The sequence below is a fragment of the Melanostigma gelatinosum genome (genome assembly GCF_949748355.1).
Source record: "Melanostigma gelatinosum genome assembly, chromosome: 18".
NCBI classification, from domain to species: Eukaryota; Metazoa; Chordata; class Actinopteri; order Perciformes; family Zoarcidae; genus Melanostigma; species Melanostigma gelatinosum.
The window spans coordinates 2,563,020-2,589,516 of NC_136651.1; the positions used below are offsets into that span (position 1 = coordinate 2,563,020).

At 45.9% G+C, this 26,497-nt stretch overlaps 1 protein-coding gene across 2 annotated transcripts; it reads left to right on the top strand.

Moving 5' to 3' along the window:
- Nucleotides 1–2,024: 2,024 nt before the first annotated feature.
- On the top strand, nt 2,025–26,364 carry pde8b (phosphodiesterase 8B; the record flags this gene model as incomplete). 2 transcript variants are annotated; one of them, XM_079289694.1, is made up of 22 exons in its annotated part: nt 2,025–2,312; nt 6,703–6,759; nt 12,333–12,523; nt 13,805–13,864; nt 14,327–14,384; nt 14,635–14,723; nt 14,858–14,936; nt 15,225–15,365; nt 15,453–15,541; nt 15,630–15,684; nt 18,056–18,107; nt 19,527–19,604; nt 20,312–20,388; nt 21,762–21,926; nt 22,646–22,691; nt 22,775–22,904; nt 23,133–23,331; nt 23,516–23,733; nt 23,820–23,958; nt 24,102–24,269; nt 24,485–24,614; nt 25,463–26,364. In XM_079289694.1, the coding sequence occupies 22 exons, from the start codon at nt 2,025–2,027 to the stop codon at nt 25,570–25,572; spliced, it is 2,619 nt and encodes an 872-aa protein (XP_079145820.1). In that variant the 3' UTR covers nt 25,573–26,364. The 2 variants fall into 2 exon arrangements, with proteins under 2 accessions (XP_079145820.1, XP_079145821.1); XM_079289695.1 differs by lacking the exon at nt 18,056–18,107 and having other exon boundaries at nt 15,630–15,693; nt 19,472–19,604.
- Nucleotides 26,365–26,497: the final 133 nt, after the last annotated feature.

A 26,497-nucleotide genomic window follows, 5' to 3' on the forward strand; every position in this document is an offset into this window, starting at 1 on the left:
TATCCCGGCATTGTATTTAAGTGTGTACTTGTACTTATAGCTGCTGCGTCATAAAGTTTTGGGACAACTTTTAATATTTACAACCACTGATATGATGGCTTATTAGAAAGTGAGAAGCCCACAGTGGTGGAAAGTATTCAGGTGTTTTACTTCAGTAAAAGTATATACTACAGAATAAAATACCCTGTTATAGTCCTGCATTCAAAATCAAGCAGACGTATAAAAGTATAAGCATCCAAATGTTGCCCGAGTGATTGAAGCAGCATAAGGACCTTCAGCTCCACGCAGCACCAATAACTGAACCATATCCTGGTTCCTGTCCCCCTTAAACTAAATACTGGTGTCAGTCCGGCTCCTCCACTGTCCTGGAGGTGCACACACACAAGCCACAACCTGGCAACCGAACATTGTTACTTCTGTTTGTCCACATTGACAATGAGAGAAACAGATCTGTTGTTATTCTCACTCTATTGATCTGACAACTCAATTGTTTTGTCTGTAAAATGTCAAAGATAGTGAAAAGATTTCCAACACATTTTCCAAGAGAGCAAAGCGTCGTTTTCAAATTGCTTGACTTTTTTTTTTTTACCAAATGTCAAAACCCCAAATTATTAACTGTAATATGGAAAAGAAGATCAGAAAATTCTCATATTTTGATAACCTGGAACCAGCTTTTAACCGCTTGTTTGCTTTACTTTCTTCAATTTTAATGAATCATTTTCTTATTTATTGTATTGTGTTTGCTGGGCAGTGTCACTGTCCATGTATTCCATGTTTGTTTTCTCTTGTCTCTGCTGGAGGATCTGGGTCTGTCCACGGTGGACCGGTCTCTGCTGGAGGATCTGGGTCTGTCCACGGTGGACCGGTCTCTGCTGGATGATCTGGGTCTGTCCACGGTGGACCGGTCTCTGCTGGAGGATCTGGAGTTCCACTATTTATAGTAAAAGTTATAGAACTGAAACGGTTTATTAATCGCCAACCTGATCGATTGCAATTTTGTCAAGCAAGTTTGTCTTTGTCATAAATGACAGTTTGCGGAATACATTTGGGTTTTTGGACTGTTGATCGGACAAAACAAGCAATTTGAAGACGTCAACTTCGGGTTTGGGAAAAGGTGAATTCTGATAAAACAACATTTCAGGTGAAATCCATATCAGACTAATTCTCTTTTTACATATATACATATTGTTTATAATTTATTATATTTGCGGATATTTTACAGATGAATGAATGAATCGAGAAAATAATCGACCTTCCTCTGTGGTCATAGTTCAGATGTCAAAGGTCATTTTGTGATCTGCTGCACAATTTTGGCAAAACAAATGTGCCAGTGTATCTTTGTCAAGAAATCGAAATAAGCTGCAAGAGAAGACAGGAAGTGGTTTTCAGCAAGCCTCCACTACTCATTTCATAGACTCATAATTCAGCACAGCGAGGCTTCAAACAACCCCTGCAGTCAGACGCATGGCCTCCGGGGAGAAGAGAGGGTCATGGTGGAGAGAAAGAAAGCGATTTAATGTTATAGTGGTGTAGAGGGGGAGAGGGAGGGAGAAAGGGAGGGGGAGAGGGATGGACCGTGGCCAATGATCTGCAGGCAGAATAACTAAAGTAAGAGACACAGAGGAGATTTCATAAAGCGTTTACTCTCCAGGCCGATGAGTGGAGATGCAGCCGGATATGAAGCGAGAGGTGATGAAGAGGAGCCAGGTGGTTCAGTCCGTTAGCTGGATTTCTTCTCTTTTTCTTTCATTAGTCCGGCTCATTCCATAGACGCGCTGCAGCGCGCGGCACAGGCCATCTGCAAGGTTTTAGATTATAGACACCTTTTTGTCCTCAATATGATTTCGACATCCGAGATCCTGCAATAGCCCCCCCCCCCCCCTCCCCCCCTCCCCCTGATGCGCTCAAACGGAGGTGTGCGGAGGAGAGAGCGATTCGAGCCCGCAGCCGATGCGGGCGGTGGTACCCGAGTGTCGGTGTTGATTATCGGGGGATCTCTGACTGCGGAGGCGCGTCGCTGAGGCATGGGCTGCGCTCCCAGCATCCACGTCTCTCAGAGCGGCGTGATCTACTGCCGGGACTCGGACGAATCCAACTCCCCCCACCAGACCACCACCATCTCGCAGGGCACCGCGGCCACGCTGCACGGGCTCTTCATCAAGACCGACGCGGCCGAGACCATCCCCTCCGTCCTCACCTACCAGAGCAGCCACTCGTGTCGCAACAACTCGTGTCGCGATCACAAGGAGAACAGCGGCGGGGGGCACGTCCGCATCGAGGCCGAGACGCAGACCAGCCGCACCAGCGTCAAGGTACACGGGGATGTAGTGCAGCCGGGGAGGTTGGGAACCGAACCCGGGTAGCGCTGGCTCATGTCACAGCATCATCATCACCTGGAGTCGTGAGTGGGAGAGTCACGCGTGAGGAGGCCTGTCTGTTTGTGTGTGTGTCACCGGAGGAGGAGGCCGACGCCTTTATTTACATCCTGTGATGACTTTAAGTCATTCAGTCACCTCTCATTCTCCCTGCAGCCAGACATCAGTGATGAGATTACATGCAACATGACATGTGATCTCATGCATCAACTGTTTCTGTCAAAGATGCATGTAATCAATGACAGATGGGCTTGTGGAATTAATATTGTATCGTTAAAAATGCTCCGGGTGTCGGATCTTGGCTTGACAATAGATGTAAGCATGTTCAGTTGGATTTTACCATTTCTTTCTCTAAAGACGTCAAAATGTTAACTTCAGATCCTCATTTAGCAGCAACTGTTGCTGAAGATACATAAAGTAAAGCATCTTTAAACTGGCCTGCTCCTCCACTGTCCTGGAGCTGCATAGCCACAAACCTAAACATTGTAAATCAGCTGTTTTTAAAGAAGAGATATCGAGGTGACATTTAAGCTTGAGAGAAACAGATCAGTTACTTTCCTCATATTATAATCTGACTTTATTAACATTGAATAAATGGTTTAAGACACTTTTAATGCAGTTGTAAAGTGTCAATTATTACAACTACTATATTCATGATAGTCATTCATTATCTGTTTGTACACCAGCCTCTATGGCTGCTGGTATATCTGCTCACAACTACATTATAGTGTGTAATAAACCATTTATTACCTGTTTATATCCTGAACACAAGGCAGTACAGTAAAGTGTTGCTGGTGCAATGTTGGGGAAATTATCCCAGAAATCCAGATTATGCCACAGAGAGAAAAACAAGTTTATTTATCGCTTTCATCGGAGGGAGAACTCTTAACTCAAGGTGCACTTTTTTCCCCCAAAACGTTCATCTCAAGGGTCTTCCTCGGGGGACGAAGTCAAGTAAAAGCTGATAAGTGAACTAGCTCTTGACTTAATAAAGCACCAAGAGTTAATGGTGAACGCTGAGAGTGACACGTTCATGTTTTCAGTCAGTCTGAAGACCATCAGCTGGAGTCGTGTACTCGTCCTGTCACATTATTTGTGCCTCTTCGCTCGTTGATGGATCCTTCTCACGGGGGAGCATGTGAACAGATACTTCTTCTTATTTATGATGGAGCCCCAGAGGATAAAGCTGTGATTTGTTCAGAAGTAGTGAAGCAGATGATCACGTCATCAGACCCTCAGAAGACATGAACCCGTTCAGGCCCGGATTCACAAAAGGAAATGTGACTAAAACCTTTCCTTTGGTTAAATATTTAGATTTGTAAATATAAGTTTGGACATTTGGTTTAACCAAGTAGTATCATTTGTGGATTGTTTCATGTTATGTTATCAACATAACTCTGGACTGAACTTTTAGAGGCGCCACAAGTTACAATGTTTGGTTTTGAATTTCTATTTTAGTTAAAACAAAATAATTGTGCTCAAAGAGTATCCGTCTGGAGTCGTTGGCTGCGTCAGAAGCTTCCATACTAAAATCTTATTCCTCAGAATTGTGTGCGTGTGTTTCATTTCAAGTCATTTGTTTACCCCTCCGGTCAGTACTGCAGGGGTGTGAACATTCACATGTGAAGGCGCTGATGCTGGTCGGTCTGTGCAGAGATCCCCTCGGGGCCTCACACACAGTCACTAACTTGTACGAATATACGGAGAGAGAATGAAGCCACACTTTTGTCAGGTGATCACAACCACCTCTAGTTTAGACGCACAGATGTTCAGCGATTGGTGAACAATAAAGCGTCTGTGCTTTGAAAAAGAAATGAACCAAACTTATCAGAACGAACACAGTTGTTCTAAACTGACACTAGACGTAGAAAGTGTCTTTGTCGGCTTTTGTTTATTTCTGCAAATTAATATAAATGGAGGTATAACGGTATGTAAGTGACAAAATACCCCCCAAATATGTAGTTGCAGGTCAGCAACTAATAGCAGAACAACAGACCAGAAGAAACGTCAGTGAATCAGAAATCAGTTTGAGATGCAGTGCAGATGAATCCGATGTTAACAGGACAGATGTACGATGAGTAACAATTTTGAGCAAGTAGTTTAGAATCTGAGTCGGAGGTTTTCAAACCGGGGAGGTTCAGAGGGAGAGCAAAGATACCGCTAGAGGTGCACGCTAGCGTTCTGAAAACAACGGGAAGTTCATTATTGTCAATGCAAAATCAATGCACATCAGACGTGCACGATCAATCATCTACATGTAACTCTCTGAGTGTCTTTGCCGTATGTTCAGCTTCATAAACCACTCCATCATCTGTATATCGGCACTTCTTTCTTTGTGTACTTCCTGTCTGTCTTCATTCTCTTGCTCTCCTCTTGGTTGTCTTGAGTCCTTGAATGAATGAAGCGTACCAGCAAACTTCTCCTGCTCCTCCGCCTCCATCCATCTGGTTTCCACCTCCATCAGCTCTGAGGCTCCTGTCTGTCCTAAGTCTCCCTTCACCTGTTTCCATGTCTTCCCGGGAGGATTTTGTGTCACCTACTCTGAAGAAGAGACGGTGTCCGATGACAGAGCCTCCTCCGTCACACGTCTTCACTCCGCTGGCTGCTCTCCCTCCAAATTCTCCTCTCGGCAGTGATTTCTGTCCCCGTTTGCACTGCCTTCCTTCCTGTTCTGTTTCACATCTGGCTGAGTCGTCTTCAAGTAAAACACAATTACTCATTTTCTCATGAAGCAACCCCCCCGACATATTTGGAGTCTGTGCTTCTTGTTGCCAACAGTGATCCGGTCCCTTCAGTCTGTTCTTTACGAGACGCTGCTCGTCTCTCACTGACTCCCTCGGGTCGTCTCTTTCTAGATTGACCTCATTTCTCAGACCTCACCGTGATCCCTGACGGCATGAGAGTGATTCCAGCTCAGACTTCCAAGAATCTCTTTTGTTCCGGTTGAGCCCTCTGCTAACTGAAATGGGGGTAAAATATTCAGGCTTTCCAAATGTCATCGGACTGAATTGATCAAACTCTTAACAGTGAAAGGAATCATTTCGTGGATCGGCTGATCGGCTCGTGTTTCTGTAGTTTGAGGAATTCCAAAATAACTATTTAAAACGTGTGTGTGTGTGTGTGTGTGTGTGTGTGTGTGTGTGTGTGTGTGTGTGTGTGTGTGTGTGTGTGTGTGTTAACGGGACAAAGGAAGTGTGGAGGAATAAATTCCATTTAAAATGGTGTTTTTATGCCTCATTACACACAAAATAACATGAATGCTGCATAAACAGAAGGCCTTACATTTGAAGTAACCAAATCAGCGTCACTGCCAAACGTTTGGGTCGTATTCGGTTGCGTGCCACCAGTATGTCATAGTGAGGGCAGTGCGGTTTGTGGTTTGCATCATGTTCCCAACACTGATGCTGTGTCTCTTTAGTTTTTTCTAATATCATAATGTTCTATTGAAGCAACGTCACCCAAAAAGTGTTTTCTTAAAGTGCAGCAGCAAAGCGCTCTGGATGAGGTTGGGTTGGTTGGCGGCTGGTCGACAGTAGAAGTATGTCAGCCGGTTGAGTCACCGACTGGTTTCTACCTCATTATGGAGCTCGGGCCTCCTGCTGGAATGAACCTCCCCCTCTTTCTTTATCTCTCCTCTCTTGTTGTGGACACCTCATGGATATGTGTCCTCCTTAATCTGGAGCGTTCCCCTGTGGATTATGAGCGCGTGTTTACCAACATGTGTGCGCCACCAAACCACACATTCTAACAAAGGTCTTTCCAACGAGGAGAAATGAGTCCGAGGCGGTTAATCGGCGGTGTTGTCCGCTGTGATGCGGGAAATAACAACCGCTGAGTCACCGTGTGTCCAAAGTGTGGCGTAAGCATGTGTGTGCACGCACATGGGAGCCGAGTCGCTCGTTCACGGCGGAGTGACGCATGAGGCCAGCTGTGAAAACACACACGTGTGTATACACACACAGCTCAGGGTGTGATGCTCCTGCAGTGGGATTATCAGAGTAAACCTGCCGGCTGATGCCTTCTAAAGAGGTTTGCAGTGGACGGCTTCCCTCTGGGCGGCTGAATATCTGCAGCTCAGGAGAGAAGAATCTGTACGAAGAAAGTAGAAGTTTGGTTTGTTTTTAAGCGGCTGGTGTACTTCTTATTGCTGCATGGACTCTTAGAAGTGAGAGAGGTAAGAGGGAGGAGTGAAGGAGGTGAACACACTAATATGCCAACATGCTTCTGGAAATGAATGGTGAAATGGTAAGAAGTGTTCTTTGCTTTATTTTTGCTTTTGAGTGTTTGGTTTGTGACGGAGATTGACGCGTCGTCTCCTCTGTTTCAGGTTTCAGCTACAGAAGAATGTGTGGGACCGATGAGACTGACCCGAGAGCCCATCCAGGTAAGAGACGCTGCATCTGGAGCCGCGTTCCCTTCAGGCCTGTTGTCGGTGTACGGGAACTTCCATTATGCAACGACCGATTGTTTTCATCAGCGATTCATCAGCAGATTATTTGTATGATTAACCAATTCATCTATTAGTATGTGAAAACGCCCAAATGTTGTCGAACGCCGATCACAACCTTGTCGAGACAAATGTGACATCTTCAGATGTTTTTGTTTTGTTCGACCAAAATTCCCCAAAAAAGTAAATATTAACTGTACAACGATATGTGACGAAGAAAAGCAGCAAATTCTCTTGTTGGACAGGCTGGAATCAGAGAATATTTGACATTTATTTGCAATTTTTGCTTGAAATACGACAAACGATTAATTTATTATCGAAATAGTTGATTATTTTTCCGTCAATCGATTAATTGTTTCAGCGCTACATTAACTTTAATGATCATTTTAGATGTTTCCCCGGGTTTTTGTCAAATAATGTAATTTTTCTTTAAAATAATGTTTCTGTAAACTTGTGTTCATCAGCTCAATAACAATATGTACCACTCAACACACAGCTATCGGAGGAAATCTCCAGTTTTATTGTATATTACTGAATTAAACTAGGGAGCAAGCACCCAGACGACCGTTTGTACTCTTGTGTTATGTTCAGGTCACATTGGGAAATATGAGCTTTGTGCTGGGAAAACATTAACATCTTGGTGTTAACTGAGCTTGAAGTATGTTGGAAATGGATTTGCTAACCTCAACATGTCCGTCCTCCTTCCTTACACTGCAGGAGGATGTTTACATAAACCAATAACACAGTCTTAAAGGGCCGGCTCACAGTTAGTCAAGTCCGTCTTAAAACAAAAGGCCATGTGCCCGAACGGGCAGTGAAACAAGCTCTTATGTGATTCTTATGTCAGTGGAAAAAAATCCAAAGTCCTTGTTTTATGCCAAAAACATTATATTTCATAGTTTATGTGAAGATAAATGAGGCTTCAAGAGGAGCGATTTGTCTTTAGTCCAAAATGTCCTCTTGAAAAACAGTGAAGTTATCCTTTAAATAATATATAATAATACAATATAAATATCTCCCCGAGTTGGTTTTGTGTTGAGTTAAAATGTATAAAATAAAATAAATCATGGATGCATTTGGATCTTACGCTTCTCGTAAAATTTCCCAAAACTGGAATCAATCGTGAAATCCATATCACACTGTATGATCTATACACTGAGCTCAGCATATTGTCATCAACTGTACATTCGTGGATGTGAGAGGATATTTATAATAATAATAACTTCATTTCAAAACAAAGTGCTTCACAATAAAAGCAAATAAGATCCAGAACCCGAGAGGTAAAACGAGTAAAAGTGAGTCTTTGGAAGAGATTATTCTGATATTGTATTTTTCGCTCTCAAGAGGAATATTGCAAGGTGAGAAGGTGAGTCAGGGCTTGTCTGTGCTCAGCCTCCTGTGGGGGATTAGGCCATGTGCGAGTCAGATTTGCCCTTATGCAACAAAAGGAACCCGGAGAGGTTACCGGCCGCGGTTGAGATGCAGCATTCGCTCCGACCTCAGGAATCGGCTGTTTTTACGAGGTGCTTTCATTTCATTTGTTGGGTTTGACGGATCTCCAGGGGTTTCTGGGTTTAAAGCTCTACTCCAGCGCGGTGATGTGAGAGGCCTGGCATGCCGCTCGTGTTCATGCTGTGTTACAGTACCCTGCTCTACCCCTCTCCCCCCCCCCTCGCCCTTTTCCTCCTCCTTATCTGCGCTGCCAAATAGCATCGCACCAGGGAATCTGTGGCAGCGTGCAGGCAGGTGGAGGGACCAGGGGGGCTTTATTAAGAAGCCTTCTAAGACCCTTAAACTGCTCCCCCAAAGTTGTTCCTCCAAGCCTTCTGCCGCATCCGTGAGCTAAACCCGCCTCCCTCCTTCAGATGAAACGAGAGAGATAAAATGCTCCACAGGAGAGAGTTATATAGTGAGTTTTTCCTTGACATTTACTGTTACTGCCTCACAGCCCTGGAGAGTTTCAAACTTCAGCTTATGCAACGATTCATGTGTTGCATTCATTGCACAGATAAGTGTGTCCAGTAACACACACGTGTTGTATGTTTAGGGCTTTTATGTCTTGTTGAAACAGCCAAAAGTTTTGTCATTCTGCTCCTTTAACCTTTTCGTACCTGTTGTTTCCTGCACAAGTCACATGAATATGAGCATATAAGAGCCCAAAGTATGAGTCAATTAATCAGTTTGTGGATCAGCAGAAAATTAATTGGCAAAAAGTTCAAATATTTTTTTTTATAGGCAAGGCAAGTTTATTTGTATCGCACATTTCAACAACAAAGTAATTCAAAGTGCTTCACATAAAACCAGTTATTTACGGTCAAGAAGTTGGTCAGCTGTTGGAAAACTGCTTTTTCAATAATTTTACTTAAAAATGGGAGGTTTGATATTGGCCGATAACTTTTCATCGTTGCGGAGTCTAAACTAGCCTTCTTTAGGAGTGGTTTAATAACTGCAGTTTTTAGGGCTTGTGGGAAGACACCTGAGAGAAGGGATGTGTTTACAATATGTAAGCGATCAGTGGTCATGCAGTTTGAAATATTTTTGAAAAAGTGTGTTGGTAGAATATCCAAGCAGCAGGAGAATGACTTCAGATGTTGTATGATGTCTTCTAGGCTTCTACGGTCGATTGAATGAAATTGTGTCATGATATTTGAATGGATGTTATTCAGAGGTCGGGACAACACATATCCTGTGGTTGGTGTGGAGGCACTGACTGCTTGTCTAATTTTCTGAATTTTGTCAGTAAAAAAGGAGGCAAATTGATTGCATGCCCAGGTGGATTGGAGTTCAGCAGCTACCGACACTGGAGGGTTTGTTAGCCTGTCGACGGCAGCAAATAAGGCGCGTGTATTGTTCTTGTTTTTGGTTATGATGTCAGAGAAGAATGACTGCCTTGCATTACTTTATGAACAGAGACAAACACAGTTTCATTCAGTCACCATATGTTTCAGTCAGAGTCTAAATAGTTTTGACCCCAAAAGATTCAAATGATTGAAACTTGTATGTAGTCGATGTCCCCACAGTGTTGCGTGACTTTCTACAAGCTGAAGATATGAAAGATCATTGAAGATCACAGACGGTGGTGAATGTTAAAATGTGAACGATGTGTTTACTTTAAAGACGTCACCAGTTGATTGTGTAAACATACTTTCATTAGTGAACCTTAACAGTGAGTAACGTGTCTCAGACAGACATGGTGTTAAATGTGTACCCCCCCCCCCCCCCCCCCCCGTGCTGCTGTGTGTGGAATTTCACACCTTGGCACCATGGTTACACAAAGCGGTGCCACAGCTACGCAAGCCAGCACGGGATCAAAGACTGTGGACTTTCACAAGCACTCACCAATACTAGCTCATTTTCTCCTCCTGTTCTTCTCCTCCTCCTTCTTCTCATACGTTTTCTTCTTCTGCTTCTTCTTTTCGTACGTCTTCATCTTTGTCTTCGTCTTCATCTTCTTCTTCATCTTCTTCTTCTTCTTCTCCTACGTCTTCTTCTTCTCCTACGTCTTCTTCTTCTCTTACATCTTCTTCTTCTCCTACGTGTCGTTGTTGTTCTTCTCCTACGTCGTCTTCTCCTACGTCGTCTACGTCTTCTTCTTCTCCTATGTCTTGTTATTCTTCTTCTCCTACATAGTCTTCTTCTCCTACGTCTTCTACTCCTACGTCTTCTTCTCCTACGTCTTCTACTCCTACGTCGTCTTCTTCTCCTACGTCTTCTACTCCTACGTCGTCTTCGTCTCCTACGTCTTGTTGTTCTTCTTCACCTACATAGTCTTCTTCTCCTACGTCTTCTACTCCTACGTCGTCTTCGTCTCCTACGTCTTGTTGTTCTTCTTCTCCTACATAGTCTTCTTCTCCTACGTCTTCTACTCCTACGTCTTCTTCTCCTACGTCTTCTACTCCTACGTCGTCTTCTTCTCCTACGTCTTCTACTCCTACGTCGTCTTCGTCTCCTACGTCTTGTTGTTCTTCTTCACCTACATAGTCTTCTTCTCCTACGTCTTCTACTCCTACGTCGTCTTCGTCTCCTACGTCTTGTTCTTCTCCTACGTCTTGTTGTTCTTCTTCACCTACATAGTCTTCTTCTCCTACGTCTTCTACTCCTACGTCGTCTTCTTCTTCTGCCGTTCTCATCTGTTCGTTTCTGTATTCTGTTTCACAACAACACTCTTGTTTTGTCTCGTGTTATAAATCCAGTTACAGTGGTGTGTCTTCACACAGATTGGGCCGTATTTCCTCCTCCATGTTGGGCCGCATTCAGCTCTAGTTTCGGTTTGGAAAGGCTTTGATTTATTGTTGATTTGTGAGGTGACGATGGCTCTACAGCGGCTGCCGGGTCCCTGAGCTCAGAGCGCTCGGGAAGCACCAGTCTGACTCTTTCAGTCCCGATACCGAAAACTGAGCAACTTGTTAACAAGAGCACATGGATCTCTTTGTGTTGCTATTGTTGTTATTTCTAAATGAAAGATGTTCCAGAAGTCAGTGAGTAATCCTGTTAAATAATCACAATATCAATATTGACAAAAAAAGATGATTTTTGCCATAATCGAGCAGCCCCACTATACAGTGAGAGTATTCTCCATGCTCTCCCTCTGTCACTCTATCCTTTGTTGTCCTTAGAGGGAGTCAGGAGGTGATGCTGCTTCGAGGCAGAGCTCAGTACTGTTGGTTCTAGCTGCAGCCCAGCTGTGTGTGTGTGTGTGTGTGTGTGTGTGTGTGTGTGTGTGTGTGTGTGTGTGTGTGTGTGTGTGTGTGTGTCTTACAGTGTTGTATTTCCTCACCACCGCACCAAAGGTGGCTGGTGTGTTCGTGGTCGAAACACAGTGTGGGATCAAAAGCAAGAGTCTGTAGGCTTCGTGTCTGTCGGTGTGATAAACAGCTCAGTTGTGAATTATGTGCCGCTCAGTTGTTTTTATTTATTGATGGAATGACTGTTAACTGGGAGAAGACCATACCATGACGTTAGCATGATGTGGTCTGTGAAGCCCATGTGTTCTCATTAACTATCTCTAGCGAGGGTCATGTTGAGGGCTGGAGTGTTTCCCAGCATGCAATGAGCAAAAAAAGCTGCCAGCCTATCAGAGGGGGAGACGAGCAGATGGATGAACACACATACAATTATGGACAGTTCCCAGTCTTCAAATCCCCTGAGCATGTCATGTGACTGTGGGAGGAAGTCCACTCACTCTCAGAGAGAAGATGCAAACTGTAACACGGTTATTATTTATTATTTTGTCCCTTTTTAAATGTGTTTATTCATCGTGTGTGACTGTGTTTTTTGAGGTTTTGCAGCACTGTATTATTCAGGCCCATAACTGTCAGTAGCTCTGGTCGTACTGTAACCTTGGTGTCAGAAGTGTATGTTACAGCTGAAGTCTGGTTCTTGGATGTGTGCTTCTCTGGAGAATGTCCTGTCTCAGTAGTGAGGACCTGCTAACGTAGATATCCTATAATTATCACCGTAGTAGCAGCGCCATCTCACCCGGGCGTCCGTTCCTTCCTCTGCCTCCTCAGGTCCTGCTGGTGTTCGCCAAGGAGGACAGCCAAAGCGATGCCTTCTGGTGGGCCTGCGACCGCGCCGGGTTCAGGTGTGACATCGCACGGACGGCCGAGTCTGCCGTCGAGTGTTTCCTGGACAAGCACCACGAGATTATAGTCGTTGATGGACGCCACTCTCGCTACTTTGAGCCCGAAGCGGCATGCCGGTGAGCCTCACCTGTGTGTCTGCCGTCGCTGCTTCTGTGTGGATCATTTCTTATCACAAAGAGCATGAAATCCTTCACTTCAGTCTCAAACAATCCATGCTGAGGTTATGAGGTTTTCACCTAAAACTAGTAATAGACAAGAAAATCCAGAGTTCAGTCGGTCTTCATGCAGCTGAACTGCACACAGCTGCAGTGGAGGGCTTGTTGGCACCACCTGGTGTTCACTGGAGGTACTACGGGCTTCTATCCGGCTGAAGCTCCACTCTTTGCTTCACTGTCGTCTGATATCGCTGCTGATCCAACTGTTGCTCAACTCTCTGTTCTGCTCTGAGAGGAAGAAGCGGTGGACGCTGGATGTCACAATTCACAAGTGGCCATTGAAGTAGAGCGGCACTCGAGTGAGTCTGAACTGGTGGGTTTGTTTGTTAGCGGTGAAGCTGGATGGCGGCCCGGAGGAGAGGAGAGTTGTGCATCGTTCTTGTCTTTCAGAAACCTCTCTGTGATTGCAGAATAACCTCGCTCCTTCCTGCAGGTGTTAGTTGAGTCCACACTGCCAGTACTGAGTTTGTTACCGACATTATTTTGAAAACGTATGCAGGAGGAAGTGTATTTAAACATGTATTATTTGCAAATCTGAAATCTGATTGTAAATCCTCATTTATTTTATATCCCTTTACAGCCTCAGCCCCTTCATACCGTTCTGAATGTTCTTATTGCTTCTGTTTCGCTTTTTACCATGTAAAGTGCCTTTGAGTACCTTTTTAAACTGCTATAAAAATAAATGTATTATTATTGTTTGTTCCTGCAGACGTCTTGTAGTCATTGTGAGGAACAGTACAAACCCTTCCAGAGTTCTTCTTAAAGCCACCAGCAAGTATTTCATAGAGTGATTCATTATTTCCGTCAGTACAGGAACAGATCCATTCGTCTCTCCTGATTACCAGTTTGGCTGCTTCTCTCGTTTTGTCCGTCCTCATCACCATTTATTTTTCTCTGCCGTCATCTGCTCCCCCTGTTCCTCCTCCTCCTCCTCCTCCTCCTCCTCCTCCTCCATGTCTTGTCTTCACTTTCCCGTACGTCCTGCCAGCGGTGTGGCTTTGTGGCCTGAGAAACCTCCGAAGCTCATGTTGCGTTTGGTGTTTCTGAGTAAAACACAGAAATGTTCCGTTCCCTCTTTTGTGGCGATGACATCATCACCCCCACCTGAGTCCGAGCAGCGTGTCATGAGCTCAAAGTGTGCCTGAGATGAGCCCTTATTTTTTTTATTGTTTTTTATTCCAGGTTGATCCGTGCAACGAAGCCGTCCGAAAACACCGTTATTCTGGCTGTTGTGCTGCAAAAGTGAGTTTGATTTGACCTTTTGGAGACTTTAACACCTTCTGTGTTGTGGGTGTTTTGTGCAGTTGTGTCTCAAAGTCCCTGAAAACTTTGCTTCAAAGTAAAAGTAATAACAAATGAGTTAATGCAAAGTTAAAAACATCCTCCATATTTACCGCTTGTCTTGATGTTGTCACATTTCCTTGAAACAATATTTTCTCTTCTTCCTGCAGCATGTTGTTGGGTGTGCTTGTTTTTCTGACGGCAGGTGGGATTTAAAGGGATAAAGAGAGATGTTTGCCAGGTCATAGATCAAATGAATGATTTGTTATTTGATAGTAATATTCACACTGTTTCAAATAAACCAATTTGATCATATTCCCTATCTTTGGTAAGCAAGAATTGTGCAGAAGGACTAAAATCTCAGGCTTTGAAGTGTTGTTTGTGGTTGCGGCTGCTAATGATTCTTTTCTTGTCATCGTGTAGACCGGCTGACCAGGACGAGCCGTCTGTCCTTCCTCTCCTCTGTGCCGGATTCAGCAGAGTACGTCCCACCGCTCGCCTTTCACGTGTGCATGTGTGTTTCCAGCAGCCTGTAAAGAGGGACGTCCTGGCTTCCATTCAGCCTCCAGAACAGCAGCACGTTGCCGCTTTTCTCAAGGAGGCGCTTGTCGTCAGCGGTGTTTGATGGCGTGAATGTGACGTATAGGAGGTCGCTACTGAGTAAATCCTGACTCATTTGATTTTGTCTCTCTTTCTCCTTCAAACGCCGCTGAACCTTGTCGGGCCTCCAGAGGTTTGTGGAGAGCAGCAGTGTGTCGGCCTGCTATAATGAGCTCTTACAGATTGAGCATGGAGAGGTGCGCTGCCAGTTCAAACTCAGGTACAGCAGAGGGAACACCATCATCATAGTCATATTAGTGGTCATATGCATGCATGCTCTGACACATTAGAAGGTGGAGGTGTTGCTACTGGAGTTGCTAATCCTGAGGTGCATACGGCTTTATTGATCTGCAGGGCTTGTAACTCCGTCTTCGCGGCTTTGGAGCACTGTCACGAGGCTGTGGAGATCACCAGTGAGGACCACATAATACAGGTGATGCACAGACGTGCAGAGTCAGAATACTCCATACCTTCCGTCTTCCCCAGCCTGTCAGAGGATGTACATTTATTGGGAAAATAGCATTTTGACGGAAATGCATACTTTGACCAACATTGTTTTGATTTTAATACAAACGGAACAACACTTGGTTTCTACAGAATAATATCAAAAATTCCCAGAAAATAAATAAATAAGGGACCCAGCCTTTCATAGAATTTGTCATGAATAAGAAAACTGAAGAGCACTCGACTTTAACGCTGCGTTTTCCCGGTTTGGTCCCAGTACGTGAACCCAGCGTTTGAGCGGATGATGGGCTATCACAAGGGGGAGTTGATCGGGAAGGAAGTGACCGAACTCCCCAAGAGCGACAAGAACAGAGCCGACCTGCTGGACACCATCAACACCTGTATCAAAAAGGGAAAGGTGAGCCTCACGCCTCCTTCCATCGACTCCTCTGTGAAATGACACGACGCCGCATCGCCGCCTGACTGCTTTGCTTGTCTGTGAAAGGAATGGCAGGGCATGTACTACGCCAGGAAGAAGTCGGGCGACAGCGTACAGCAGCATGTGAAGATAACGCCCGTCGTCGGTCAAGGAGGGTAAGCTAAGATGAGTCAGCACAAAGTGCTCACACGGCATTTCCAAGAAGTCTGAATTACTGACGGACTCTTATCTCGCTTCCAACAGGAAGATTCGACATTTCGTGGCCATCAAGAGGCCTCACAGTGACAACAACAATCAGGTGAGTCACGTGACGACCTAATGTGAGGCACGTGTTACCGGCCTATTGCTGTTCTTTTCATGTTTGGTCCTGATGAACTGCAGGAGTTCATGAAGATATTGAGGATCGCGATATTCTGATTTTTATGCTGCATCGCTTCTCAAAAACATTAAAATGATTCTTTATACTACGACAGCTTTTGCTCAAATTCTATTCAGAACATCGTAATATGCATCGTAACCCCTCTATCGCGACACTAATCGTATCGCCCGATTCTGGCCAAACAGCACCCTGATGAAGCGCTGGACTCAGTGATGATTTCAGTCGTCACGCGATGTTCCGTTACGCTCGAATAATATCTGGAGGCCTCCTGAGAGCAGAAGAGGTTCTCACAAGAACTCACGCAAGAGCTTTGAAGAGTGGAAAATAAAATCTTCATCTTTGACGCATTCAGGTACCTGAGGCAGAAATGTAAATCCTTCTCTGCATGCACTCATCCAGCCTAAGTAGTGCACGTTCACAGTTTTGAAATCTTAAACCAAAACGCTGATTTCCAGGCTTACATGATAAATCCTTAGTTTAGACGTTTACCAGCAGCTGCTTCTGCTTCAGAATTGAATTTACAAACGCGTTCTACTTTCTGAACCCACTCTTTACGATGACAGGGTGGAATATTTAAATGTCAGTCCATCAGCAGTCCTAATGCTACGGCACAGCTTGGCCCAATCAAGCCTGCTGGAGAAACCAATGGTCGAGGCTCAGACCGGGTTCCAAACTCTTGCTGGCAGTTTCATAAATACTTGAAATGAACTGCGAGTGTCAGATTCACATACTTCCAACGGGATACGCAGCCTCACAGGCGTCCAGCTCCGTTGAGCAGCGACACACCTCTGAAAGCAGGTGTGCCGCCGCCGCTCTCCAGCTGGGTTCCGGGCCGATAGCGGCATACGATGCTAAGCTACGGCTAAGCAGCAGGATCCCCCGCTAAGGCCCGCGAGGGCCAGCAGCCAGGCGCCGGGGCCATTCATACCCGCAGGCAAAGCTGCTTTGGCCCGTTGCTCCCTTTCATCGTGTGCACACAAGGTGAGTCAGCCGCTGGCGTCTGCCTGCCGGAAGCCAAGATAGCATCCGTCCCTGCTTTGGGATTGGGAATCCTTGGACACGGCAGCGGCTGATCCCATTCTCGTGCAGCGTCAAACTGGACGGTTTTATCAAGGGGCATTCTCAGCACACACTATATGATGCAAAGTGGGAACAAAAGTTTAGTATTTGATGACATTTTGAACTAAATCCTCCGTGAGTGGTGCAATGCTTCGTCACTGAGACTCTCTCATCCTTTACGACCCGAGGCCACAGAGGTCCTCTCAGGATAACCCTGATCTGACGTCGTATCCCTGCGGAGGACGTTTTCCTCTCAGCACTTAAAACCACTTCTTCTATTCCCACCCAGACGCTTGGCTGCGGACCTCGGTTTCCATTTCATGGTGTTGTTTGGTTAGCAGTGTTTGTCTAAGCACTCCAGACGTACAGCGGGTTTACGGACACTTTTGTTCGTCTTTCTCCTTCGATTAAAGGGGCCGTCATAATCTCAACAGCTTCAGTCAACTTAATTCAAAATGCGTTCGTTTTCTTTCTGTTTGTGCTTCGCAGCCCAAGGAGCCCATCACGATGTAGCCAGCAAAGAAATCTGGCAACCGTGTGTGTCATTAGGAGTGTTTATCGTGTCCTAATGCTATTCACTGCACACGGGACGCACTGCAGACCTGAGAGCAGGCGACCGGCAGAAGAGGAAGTAGAGTGACGTGCAGGGAAGAAATGAAATGCAATGGACAAACGTATCGGGGAACCCTTTCTCTGTATCAAAGTTATTACTTTATGATTTCCGTCTGTTAAAAAAGTACAAATTGTGTGTGTGCACATTCACCCTGACATAAATGTGCACGGTCAGCGAGATGTAACGGTGCAGGTGAGTCACCGGGTGAGGAAGATCTTCTCCAGCCGGATTAAACCGGCTCGACTCATCCAGACCTGCATGACCTCAGCGTGACAAACAGGATGCACTGCATGAAGATAGATTGTTGCAAACATGGAGAAATGTGCACTGAAGTTCACAGTTATGGGAAATGTTTTTAAAGTCCCGTGAACAATTCAAACTATTGTGTTCCTTTTTACGCCTGATGGTAATTATTTATTTTTTAATGCAACAGTTTGTTGAGGTGAGGCTCACATGACGGCTTTAATCAACAGAAGCGGTTCCTCGCCAGCGTGTTGCTTTCAAGGAACAGGACATCAGGCCGCTTGTGTTCCTCACAACGACGGCGAACCAGCCGTGACTGTTGGCCGTCGTCCAAAAAGCTTCGACTTTAACCGGCTGCTGCTCTCTGTCTGTCAGGTCCACAGGTTCAACAAGGAGGAGCGATGCAGCGGGGAGCATTCCCAGTCAGGTAACTCACCTCCAGACACTTTACTGTTCACCCAGTCATCACTCTTCATCGGACACGTAGATTCATATTTAAAACATTGTGGATAGTTTGAGGATAGCATGATGTCCAAAGAGAACTGAGCAGTGGCGGCTGGTGGAACATGTTCTAGGGCCGTCCTATCAATGTCAGCAAACATCCCAGAATGATTTCATGCAAAAGAAATGTATCAAACACGCATTATTACTTGGCAGTAAAATATTTAACATGTATTCCAACACAAAACAATCAGTAAATAACACTTATATAATATAATATAATATAACATGTTCATTTATTGAGATGCCCCTATGGACCTTGTTATAGGAGGTAAAGATCAGGAGAACAGTGTACTGCTTCCCTTTCCCACGAGTCTGCTGTCTGATTGTGAGGTCAGGCTGATCTGATATCAGCTCTTTGGCTGCAGAATCTCCTCAAAGTTCTCCTCTCAAACGGGTCTTGGAGGAGGAGTGCTCGCCTGTAGAGACTTCTCCTGACGAGAACGCGCAGCGAGGGGGCCTGATCGTTCTGGCCCCAAGCTGAATCTATTTGAGGGCGCTGATTGGCTCAATTGTATGTCACTCATTTATATCTTGAATCAGCAATTGGCTAAACTGCTTCATAGACCCGCCTCTTTTGGGCCAAAACGATCAGGCCCCCCAAGCTGCACGTTCTCAGAGTGTCTACACACAGACAGAGAGCACGAGCAGAGAGCACACAGGAGGAGAGCACGAGCAGGAAAAGCATATATTTTGCGCAGATATCATACTTTACACACATTACTGGGTACATTCCATAGTTCAAAAACACAAATATTGACAATTTGTATAATTTATGATTATTATAATTTATTTATTTTTTGTGTGGCTCATGGTGGGGCCGTGCCCCATGGCCCTCTATTGACCAGCCGCCACTGGAACTGAGCTGTGGAGCCCCGAAACTGACAAGAATAAACGTATGATTAGAAATATGACTGCATACGTCAGCATGTTTCTCTAACTTATATGTCGGGTTTAAAATGTAAACATTGTGTTATTAATTTGCCTTTTTGAGTCCTTTCATGTCCCATGCAACATGTCCTTTTCCTCGCCCCGTTTCTAATTGTCCTACTGCATGTGTGATGAGATGGCCGTGTTCATACCTGGATGAGGAGACAAGAGCTGCAACTTCGGAAACTGATTCAAAAATTCTATTTTATCAAGTAGCAGACCTCCAGATGATCAGAAAAGTATTTAAGGATTCTAGAAATACCTTTTTGGAAGCGTACAAAATATCGTTTTTATTGTTCTGGTTTTTATTGTTCCAGCGCGCCGGGACTCCCCTCTATCAATATGAACCCGTCTGTCCAGCAGTGTGAGCATGCTGTACATGTAATGCCCTTTACTTCCCTCTCCCCCGCTACAGAGTGCCATTCTCTACGTCACCGGGACCGGAGGAAAGATTCAATCGATGCCAGATCGCTCAGCTCTCGCGGCAGTGATGGTAAGACCGTTCAAAGCGCGCTCTCTTTAATTCTAGCCTCTCTGTAGGAAAGGTGACCTGCGATGCAGTCAGCTCTGTGTGCGCTCTGGTAGTTCCCTTAGCCGACAGCCAAACACGCTCACTTGTGGCCCCTAAGAGTAGCAAGTGAGGAGTCGGTAGTCGGTCAATGGCATTATCAATCTGCAACTATGAGAGGTCCTTGACCATGCACACCCACAAATACAGCGGTTTGTTGAAGCAGCGATTAGCCGTGGACAGACACAGAGATGCACACACACGCATCTCATTGTCTCCCGGCTTGAGATAATAATAAAGTAGAGAAGTGAAAGCAGGAGCACAAAGGGAGAGAAAGGGGCGATGAGTCAGCCTAAAGAGAGCCGTCGTGGGCCGATGACATCACGAACCTCCCTCCTCGCCTCACGCTGACTCTCCAGCTGAGTGCTCCTCTTTCTGCTCCTTCAGTCAAACCACTTCCTCCGTCTTCTCGTCCTTCATGACCTTTTATGTTAACGTTTTCTCTCCGTACTTTCTTCATTGGCTCTCCCTTTTTCAACATTTTCTATTCATCCTTTGATGACAATCGCAGGCCCTGTGATCTATTTCTGTGTATTAATTCAGTTAATTATAATAAGCCTAATAGATTATCGGGGCTGGCCATCAATGAGTCACACAATCATGATTCTTTTTTTATTTTTATTTTATTGCAGCTCCCAGTTTACAGAATCGAAGATATTCCTCCGTCGCCAGGATTCACTCCATGACTATCGAGGCTCCCATCACAAAGGTACGTCCTGCACCGCTGACAATAGAACGTTGGGGAACTTATTTGGATGAATTATTTTAATTTTCTTAGTTCATTTGGCACGAAATAAAACAATAAACTAACATTCCGCATGTTTTTTTTCTCTTTTAAAGACTATTTTTAACGCCTCTTTCATGGAATACATAAAACTTTAAAAGTGGAACATTCTTTCTGACTGTTTGCTGCTCAAAAGTGTTTTCTGCATCGTCCCCAGTGATCAGAGGTTTTGTCAATATCTACAACTGTTATTGTGCTTCAATCTGGTTTAGTTTAATCATTCACCGCCGTATTTCCAATGGCAGCATATTAATATAATATAAAACAAACGGATGACCAGAAGACGATGACGGAGCTGAAGAAACGTGTGCAGGAGGCAGGTTCTGCCGTTAGCGCTTTTATTAAAATACACAAATGTTTCTTCCAGAGGAGTCGCCGCTCAGTGGAGCTCATTCCTCCACCAGCCGTCATCAGGTTGCTCATGTTGGATTTCCACCAACAACAAAGTTCTTCTGTGGCTCTGAACCAGCGTGTTTCTTCAGCAGATGCTCACGGGTTCATGGCGGCACCTAAACTGGAATCTGTCCGTTCAAATTCGAGCAGTTTGGCACGTTCTTCCAAACACCACACAGGTGTTCGCCTCTGATGGCTGCTAACAGGCCGCCTCCGTTTGGTGTTTGAACTCGCTTTCTTGCAGAGTAGCCAGACTTTATAGAAATCTATCAGCAGTAAGAAGATGCAGTCGATGGACAGAACCTGCCTCCGGAGGTATTAGATCTCTTCTGTGGAGATGGTCACTCTCAGAACATTTTATACTGATTTGTTAACACTTTAGGAAAGTTCAACCGTTCGGGACGTCACATGTGACCGTGTGTTCAGGAATTAAAAGCTGTGTTCCAAAAAACGACAACAAAAGAGGATTCAGCTGCATTTAATACGCGATGAATTTCTTGAGAATAAAATTTAAATGATTTGCAGTAAAGAAAACACAAAGGTCCCATTGGTTCTTTTCTTGGATTCATACATTTCCCCACTGTTACTGCAACATCGGGGCATTTCATACTGTGTGTGTCACATTTAAATAAGAAGGGTTTGATCATTTACAGTGTAAATGAACATCCCCGTCCCACTGCAGGTCCTGTGATGCTCTTGTGTGTTCGAGCAGCTGTTTTTAGCCGTTGTGCCTCAGACAACATTTCCTCCAGCGTCACATGAACGTCTCCATGAACGCGTGGCCAAAGAAAGGAGCTCTCTGTCTGACAGCATGTCTGTCAGAGGGCTCCACGTGCACGTCTGTAGCCTCTGTTCTGCAGCAGAAATACAGAGTTGAAACTGTTTTCATTCTTCCTCTTTCCCAGGTCATAAACATCATCAACGCGGCCCAGGAGAACAGCCCGGTGACGGTGGCCGAGGCCCTGGATCGAGTGCTGGAGATCCTGAGAACCACGGAGCTCTACTTGCCTCAGCTGGCCTCCAAAGAAGACGACCCCCACACCACCGACCTGGTCGGGGGGCTGATGAGTGTACGTTGAGTTCATTCAGAAGTGTGCATGCCTGAAGCTCTTTATAAGGAGAGGTTCAGTGTACTGTTTTAATCAGATTGTAAAACTGTTGTGACCTCATGCGTCTGAAGTTGAACATGCCTTCTTGTTGGAGTAAGACGTCTCCGGCTTCCAAAATCAAATCTGTGTTTTTTCGGAGTGCCAACAGAGTCTTTGTTTATGTATTTATTTCTGAATTTTGTTGAATAAGACCAACGATGAAGTGAGTAACTGCACGCAGATGTTAGTCGTTCTGCAAACGGGGTTTCAGATCCATCCGTCGACTGCAGAAACAAATCAACTTAATCTACTTTTGTAGATTGTCTAAGTATCCAAAAGCGGATATATCTTCGTCCTTTGAACCACAGATTTCTCCCCGTGTGAGTAACGTTGGATAAAGACTACAGTGGCCAGTTTATTTAGGAAATGACTGAGCCTTTAAACAAATACAAATATCTATTTGTTAAAGATTAATGTTTTCAGAAGAAACAACTTGTCTTGGAGCTGAGAGACACAGACGAACACATTGTTGTTGTTTCACAATCGATTCATAGAATAGCACAAGTCCTGTTGTCCCGTTACTTAAGATTTGTGTTTTGCAGGTTCATAGAGTAAATGGAGTTAAAGCTTTTCAGGAACCAAAGAAGAATCATCAATGTTTTCCTCCAATGATTTCACTTATTTCTTATTTTTCTCTCCAGGATGGGCTGCGGAGACTCTCTGGGAATGAATATGTCTTCTGCAAAAGTACGTTTTAAAGAACCAGTGAACAATCAGTGATGTTGATATCATACAATATGATAACAGGCGTGTGTGTGTGTGTGTGCTAGATATGAGCCAGAGCCAGCTGGCCGTCCCAGTCACTCTGAATGACGTCCCTGCGCCCATCGCCGAGATGCTGAAGGATGAGGAGTGCTGGGAGTTCAACATCCTGGAGCTGGAGGCGGCTACACACAAGAGGTGAGACGACGGTGCACAGTGGAGAAAGATGAATGATTATGTTGAGAGAGGGCGGTGTGTTGCTTGTTGTACAGTAATCATTTTAGCATAAAGACCGGAAATAATGGGTTGCCGGGCAATAGTTGACGACAAGACGACAGGAAGTCAAGAAATAGTCTTGCCCTGATGAGGCAAAGAGAGTGGGACACAGACGTAGTGGCTGAAGTCTTTTGTGCGGATCCTCTGCAGACCGCTGACTTACCTCGGGCTGAAGATCTTCACCAGTTTCGGCGTGTGCGACTTCCTGAGCTGCTCGGAGGCCACGCTGCGCTCCTGGCTGCAGCTCATGGAGGCCAGCTACCACTCCTCCAACTCCTACCACAACTCCACGCATGCCGCAGACGTGCTGCACGCCACTGCCTACTTCCTCCGCAAAGAGAGAGTCAAGGTATTATTGACACCGTCATCCAAAACAGAGCCCAAACACTGGTCAACATTTCTTAATGTCAGAGTATAAAAGGCGTCTACAACTCATGATTCATGGCAATCCATCGTACAGCTTCATTATTAACATTCGCGTGTCTGTGCAGTCTGGTAGTGACATCCCTCTGTGTCTCTGCTGTTCCATTCAGACCAGTCTGGACCAGCTGGACGAGGTGGCCGCTCTGATAGCGGCCGCGGTGCACGATGTGGACCACCCGGGCAGGACCAACTCCTTCCTGTGCAACGCCGGCAGCGAACTGGCGATCCTCTACAACGACACGGCCGTGCTGGAGAGCCACCACGCGGCCCTCGCCTTCCAGCTCACCGTCCGAGACAGCAAGAGCAACATCTTCAAGAACACAGACAGGTCGGTGTGACATTATCATCCTGTGCATTCGTATGAGACGGATCCAGATCTTCACGTTCTCCTCTCCGCCCCTTCACCGCTGACAGGAATCAGTTCCGAACACTGCGACAGGCAATCATAGACATGGTGCTGGCTACAGAGATGACGAGACACTTTGAGCACGTCAGCAAGTTTGTCAACAGCATCAACAAGCCAATGGCTGCCATAGAGGAGACCAGCACGAGTGTGAGTGTGCTTAGTGCGGTGCAGCTTTCACATTACGCTTGTCGGCTCGCTTATTTGCTATCTCAAAGAAAGCCATGGTGTAGCATGTCGAAACAAGTCACAGTATATTTCAGATGCGTGATGTCTTTGCGTCTCTCCTGCAGAGCGTGAACAGCGACTGTGAGGGCCAGGCCAACATCAGGAACTCTCCAGAGAACCGTCTGCTGATAAAGAGGATGTTGATCAAGTGTGCAGATGTGGCGAACCCCTGCAGACCGCTGGAGCTCTGCATCGAGTGGGCCGGACGCATCTCCGAGGAGTACTTTGCACAGGTGTGGGAGAACAGCGCTGATGCAGCAGTTTAATAGGAGAGTGCATTTAAAAAGCCGAGACCGTGAGGTGCATCTATAAAGGGAGGCAAAGCATTCTGGGAGGTTTTTTTGTGATCAATTTCATCATCTGACTCTGCATGGCCTCATGTACGGCCTCTCACATTCCTGGAGTGTGCGAGTGCTTCGTTGTGATCTCGTGTGTGTTGGCCCTGCAGACGGATGAGGAGAAGACACAAGGGCTGCCGGTGGTGATGCCGGTGTTTGACAGGAACACCTGCAGCGTTCCCAAATCTCAGATCTCCTTCATGGACTATTTCATCACGGACATGTTTGACGCCTGGGATGGTAAGAACTCCGTCTTCTTCCGTGCGTGTGAAGGCTCGCGCTGTGTTTCTGTGCTTTTTCCACTTCGATTCCAAGTCGGCGAGATGGTTCCTAAAGCAGAGCCCTGTGTGGAGGCTGACTGTGTGGCCGCAAGCCATAGTTTGAGTCACACACTTCACAAGCTTCAATCTTTAAAGGACTTAAGTATGTCAAATAATTGGCTTGGTGTTATCTGCTCCCCTTTCCCACTGAATTTCCCTTTTAGTTTAGTCTCCCCAAGAGGGAACTTGTTTCCTGTCAACGCCGCTCTGATGTCACGGAAAGATTCCAAATGCCAGCGAGACGGAGAGAGAGAAGCAGCGAGGGCGTCGGGGGAGGGGGGGGGGCTGGGAAGAAATAGTAGAGGGGGTGGGGGTTCACGATCACTCGGTTAATGGAGAGGAAGAGCAGTCGCTTTCTATTCGCCGGGGTCACCGCCGGGGTCGCGGTTAGTTCCAGATGCATTGTGGGTCATCAGCGAGCCGGAAACGAGGACGTAAACAACACGGGGGAACGCAGAGAGACCGTTTCACCCAATGAGTCATGAAACATTGCAGAGTGTACATAACATGAACCACTGTAGATGAACACACACACACACACACACACACACACACACACACACACACACCTTCCCAGCAGCTCGTGTGGAATGAAAACAGGAAGTGTCTGGTAGCAGGTGTGGCGTGTCAGCTTGTTTGTGTCTGAAGCGTTAAAGGAGAGCTGTTTTAAAGCTCAGGTGGTCGTGTGATCATCAAATCTGTGCCCATGTTTGTTTGTTTTTACTTCAACCCACCTGAACTTCTCTGTACCCCCTCCCCCTCCCTCAGCCTTCGCCAGCCTGCCTGGTCTCATGGAACACCTGTCGGAGAACCACAAGTACTGGAAGGGCTTGGACGAGATGAAGTGCAAGAGCCTGCGTCCTCCGCCTCCTTCCTGACCTCCTCCTCCTCCTCCTCCTCCTCCTCATCACTCTGAGCAGGGCGGGACAGCGAATGCAGCCCTGCGGTGGAACAATTAGTCTCTTCAGCGGTGATTCGACGGAGCTCTGCGGAGCCGACATCACTGACTGACGAAACACTGAGCCGCCGTTCTTCAATCTCAGATCACAGCCTCTTTTCTTGCGTGGTTCTCGGCGGAGGTGGTGTTCTGCCATCGGAGAACGGGTTGTCGTCTGAGGGGCCCCGTGGACTCCGTGGCCCCGCCGAGTCCTCCTGACGGCACCTCCGTGAAGCTGTGAGGACCTCGCAGATCACCTGACAATCTGTACAAACCTGCACTTTAGATAATCAAGACATTTCCAGCATCCTCTTGCTGTTGTTTTTAATCTTCGTCTAAAACAAATCTTTTCACTTCGTCTGTCTGTTGCTGTAAAACAAACAACTGGTGAACGAGATGGTGACCAAAGCTTGTTGCTTTTTGAAATTGCCAACTTGTGAAGTTGCTCAGCTGGAATAACTCTGAGCTGTGATAGGATCCACGGCATGAGGGACACTTTGACTCGTGCCTCCCTGTCGGCCGTGCACAGAGAGAACCTGCCGGACAGATTGAAGAACCTGGAGTTCTAGAGACGGTTAGCTGTGGTCCAATCAGACGGGAGAACCAGCCAGAACACCGGGTTTCTAAACGTCCAGCCTCGTGTACGGAGCGGACGTCTGGATGCTGGATTCAAAGATCGTGTAGCTACTTTACAGCATCGTCGGCCTTTCGTGAACATCTCTGTCAGAACAAATTCGAGGAACAGAATTGCACTGTGTCACCGGTTCAGCTGCGACACACACACACACACCTTTGTGACACTAACTGTAGATGTTTGCACTCAAACGAGAGGAAGCAACGAATCGGAGTATAAGCTGTGTGTGTGG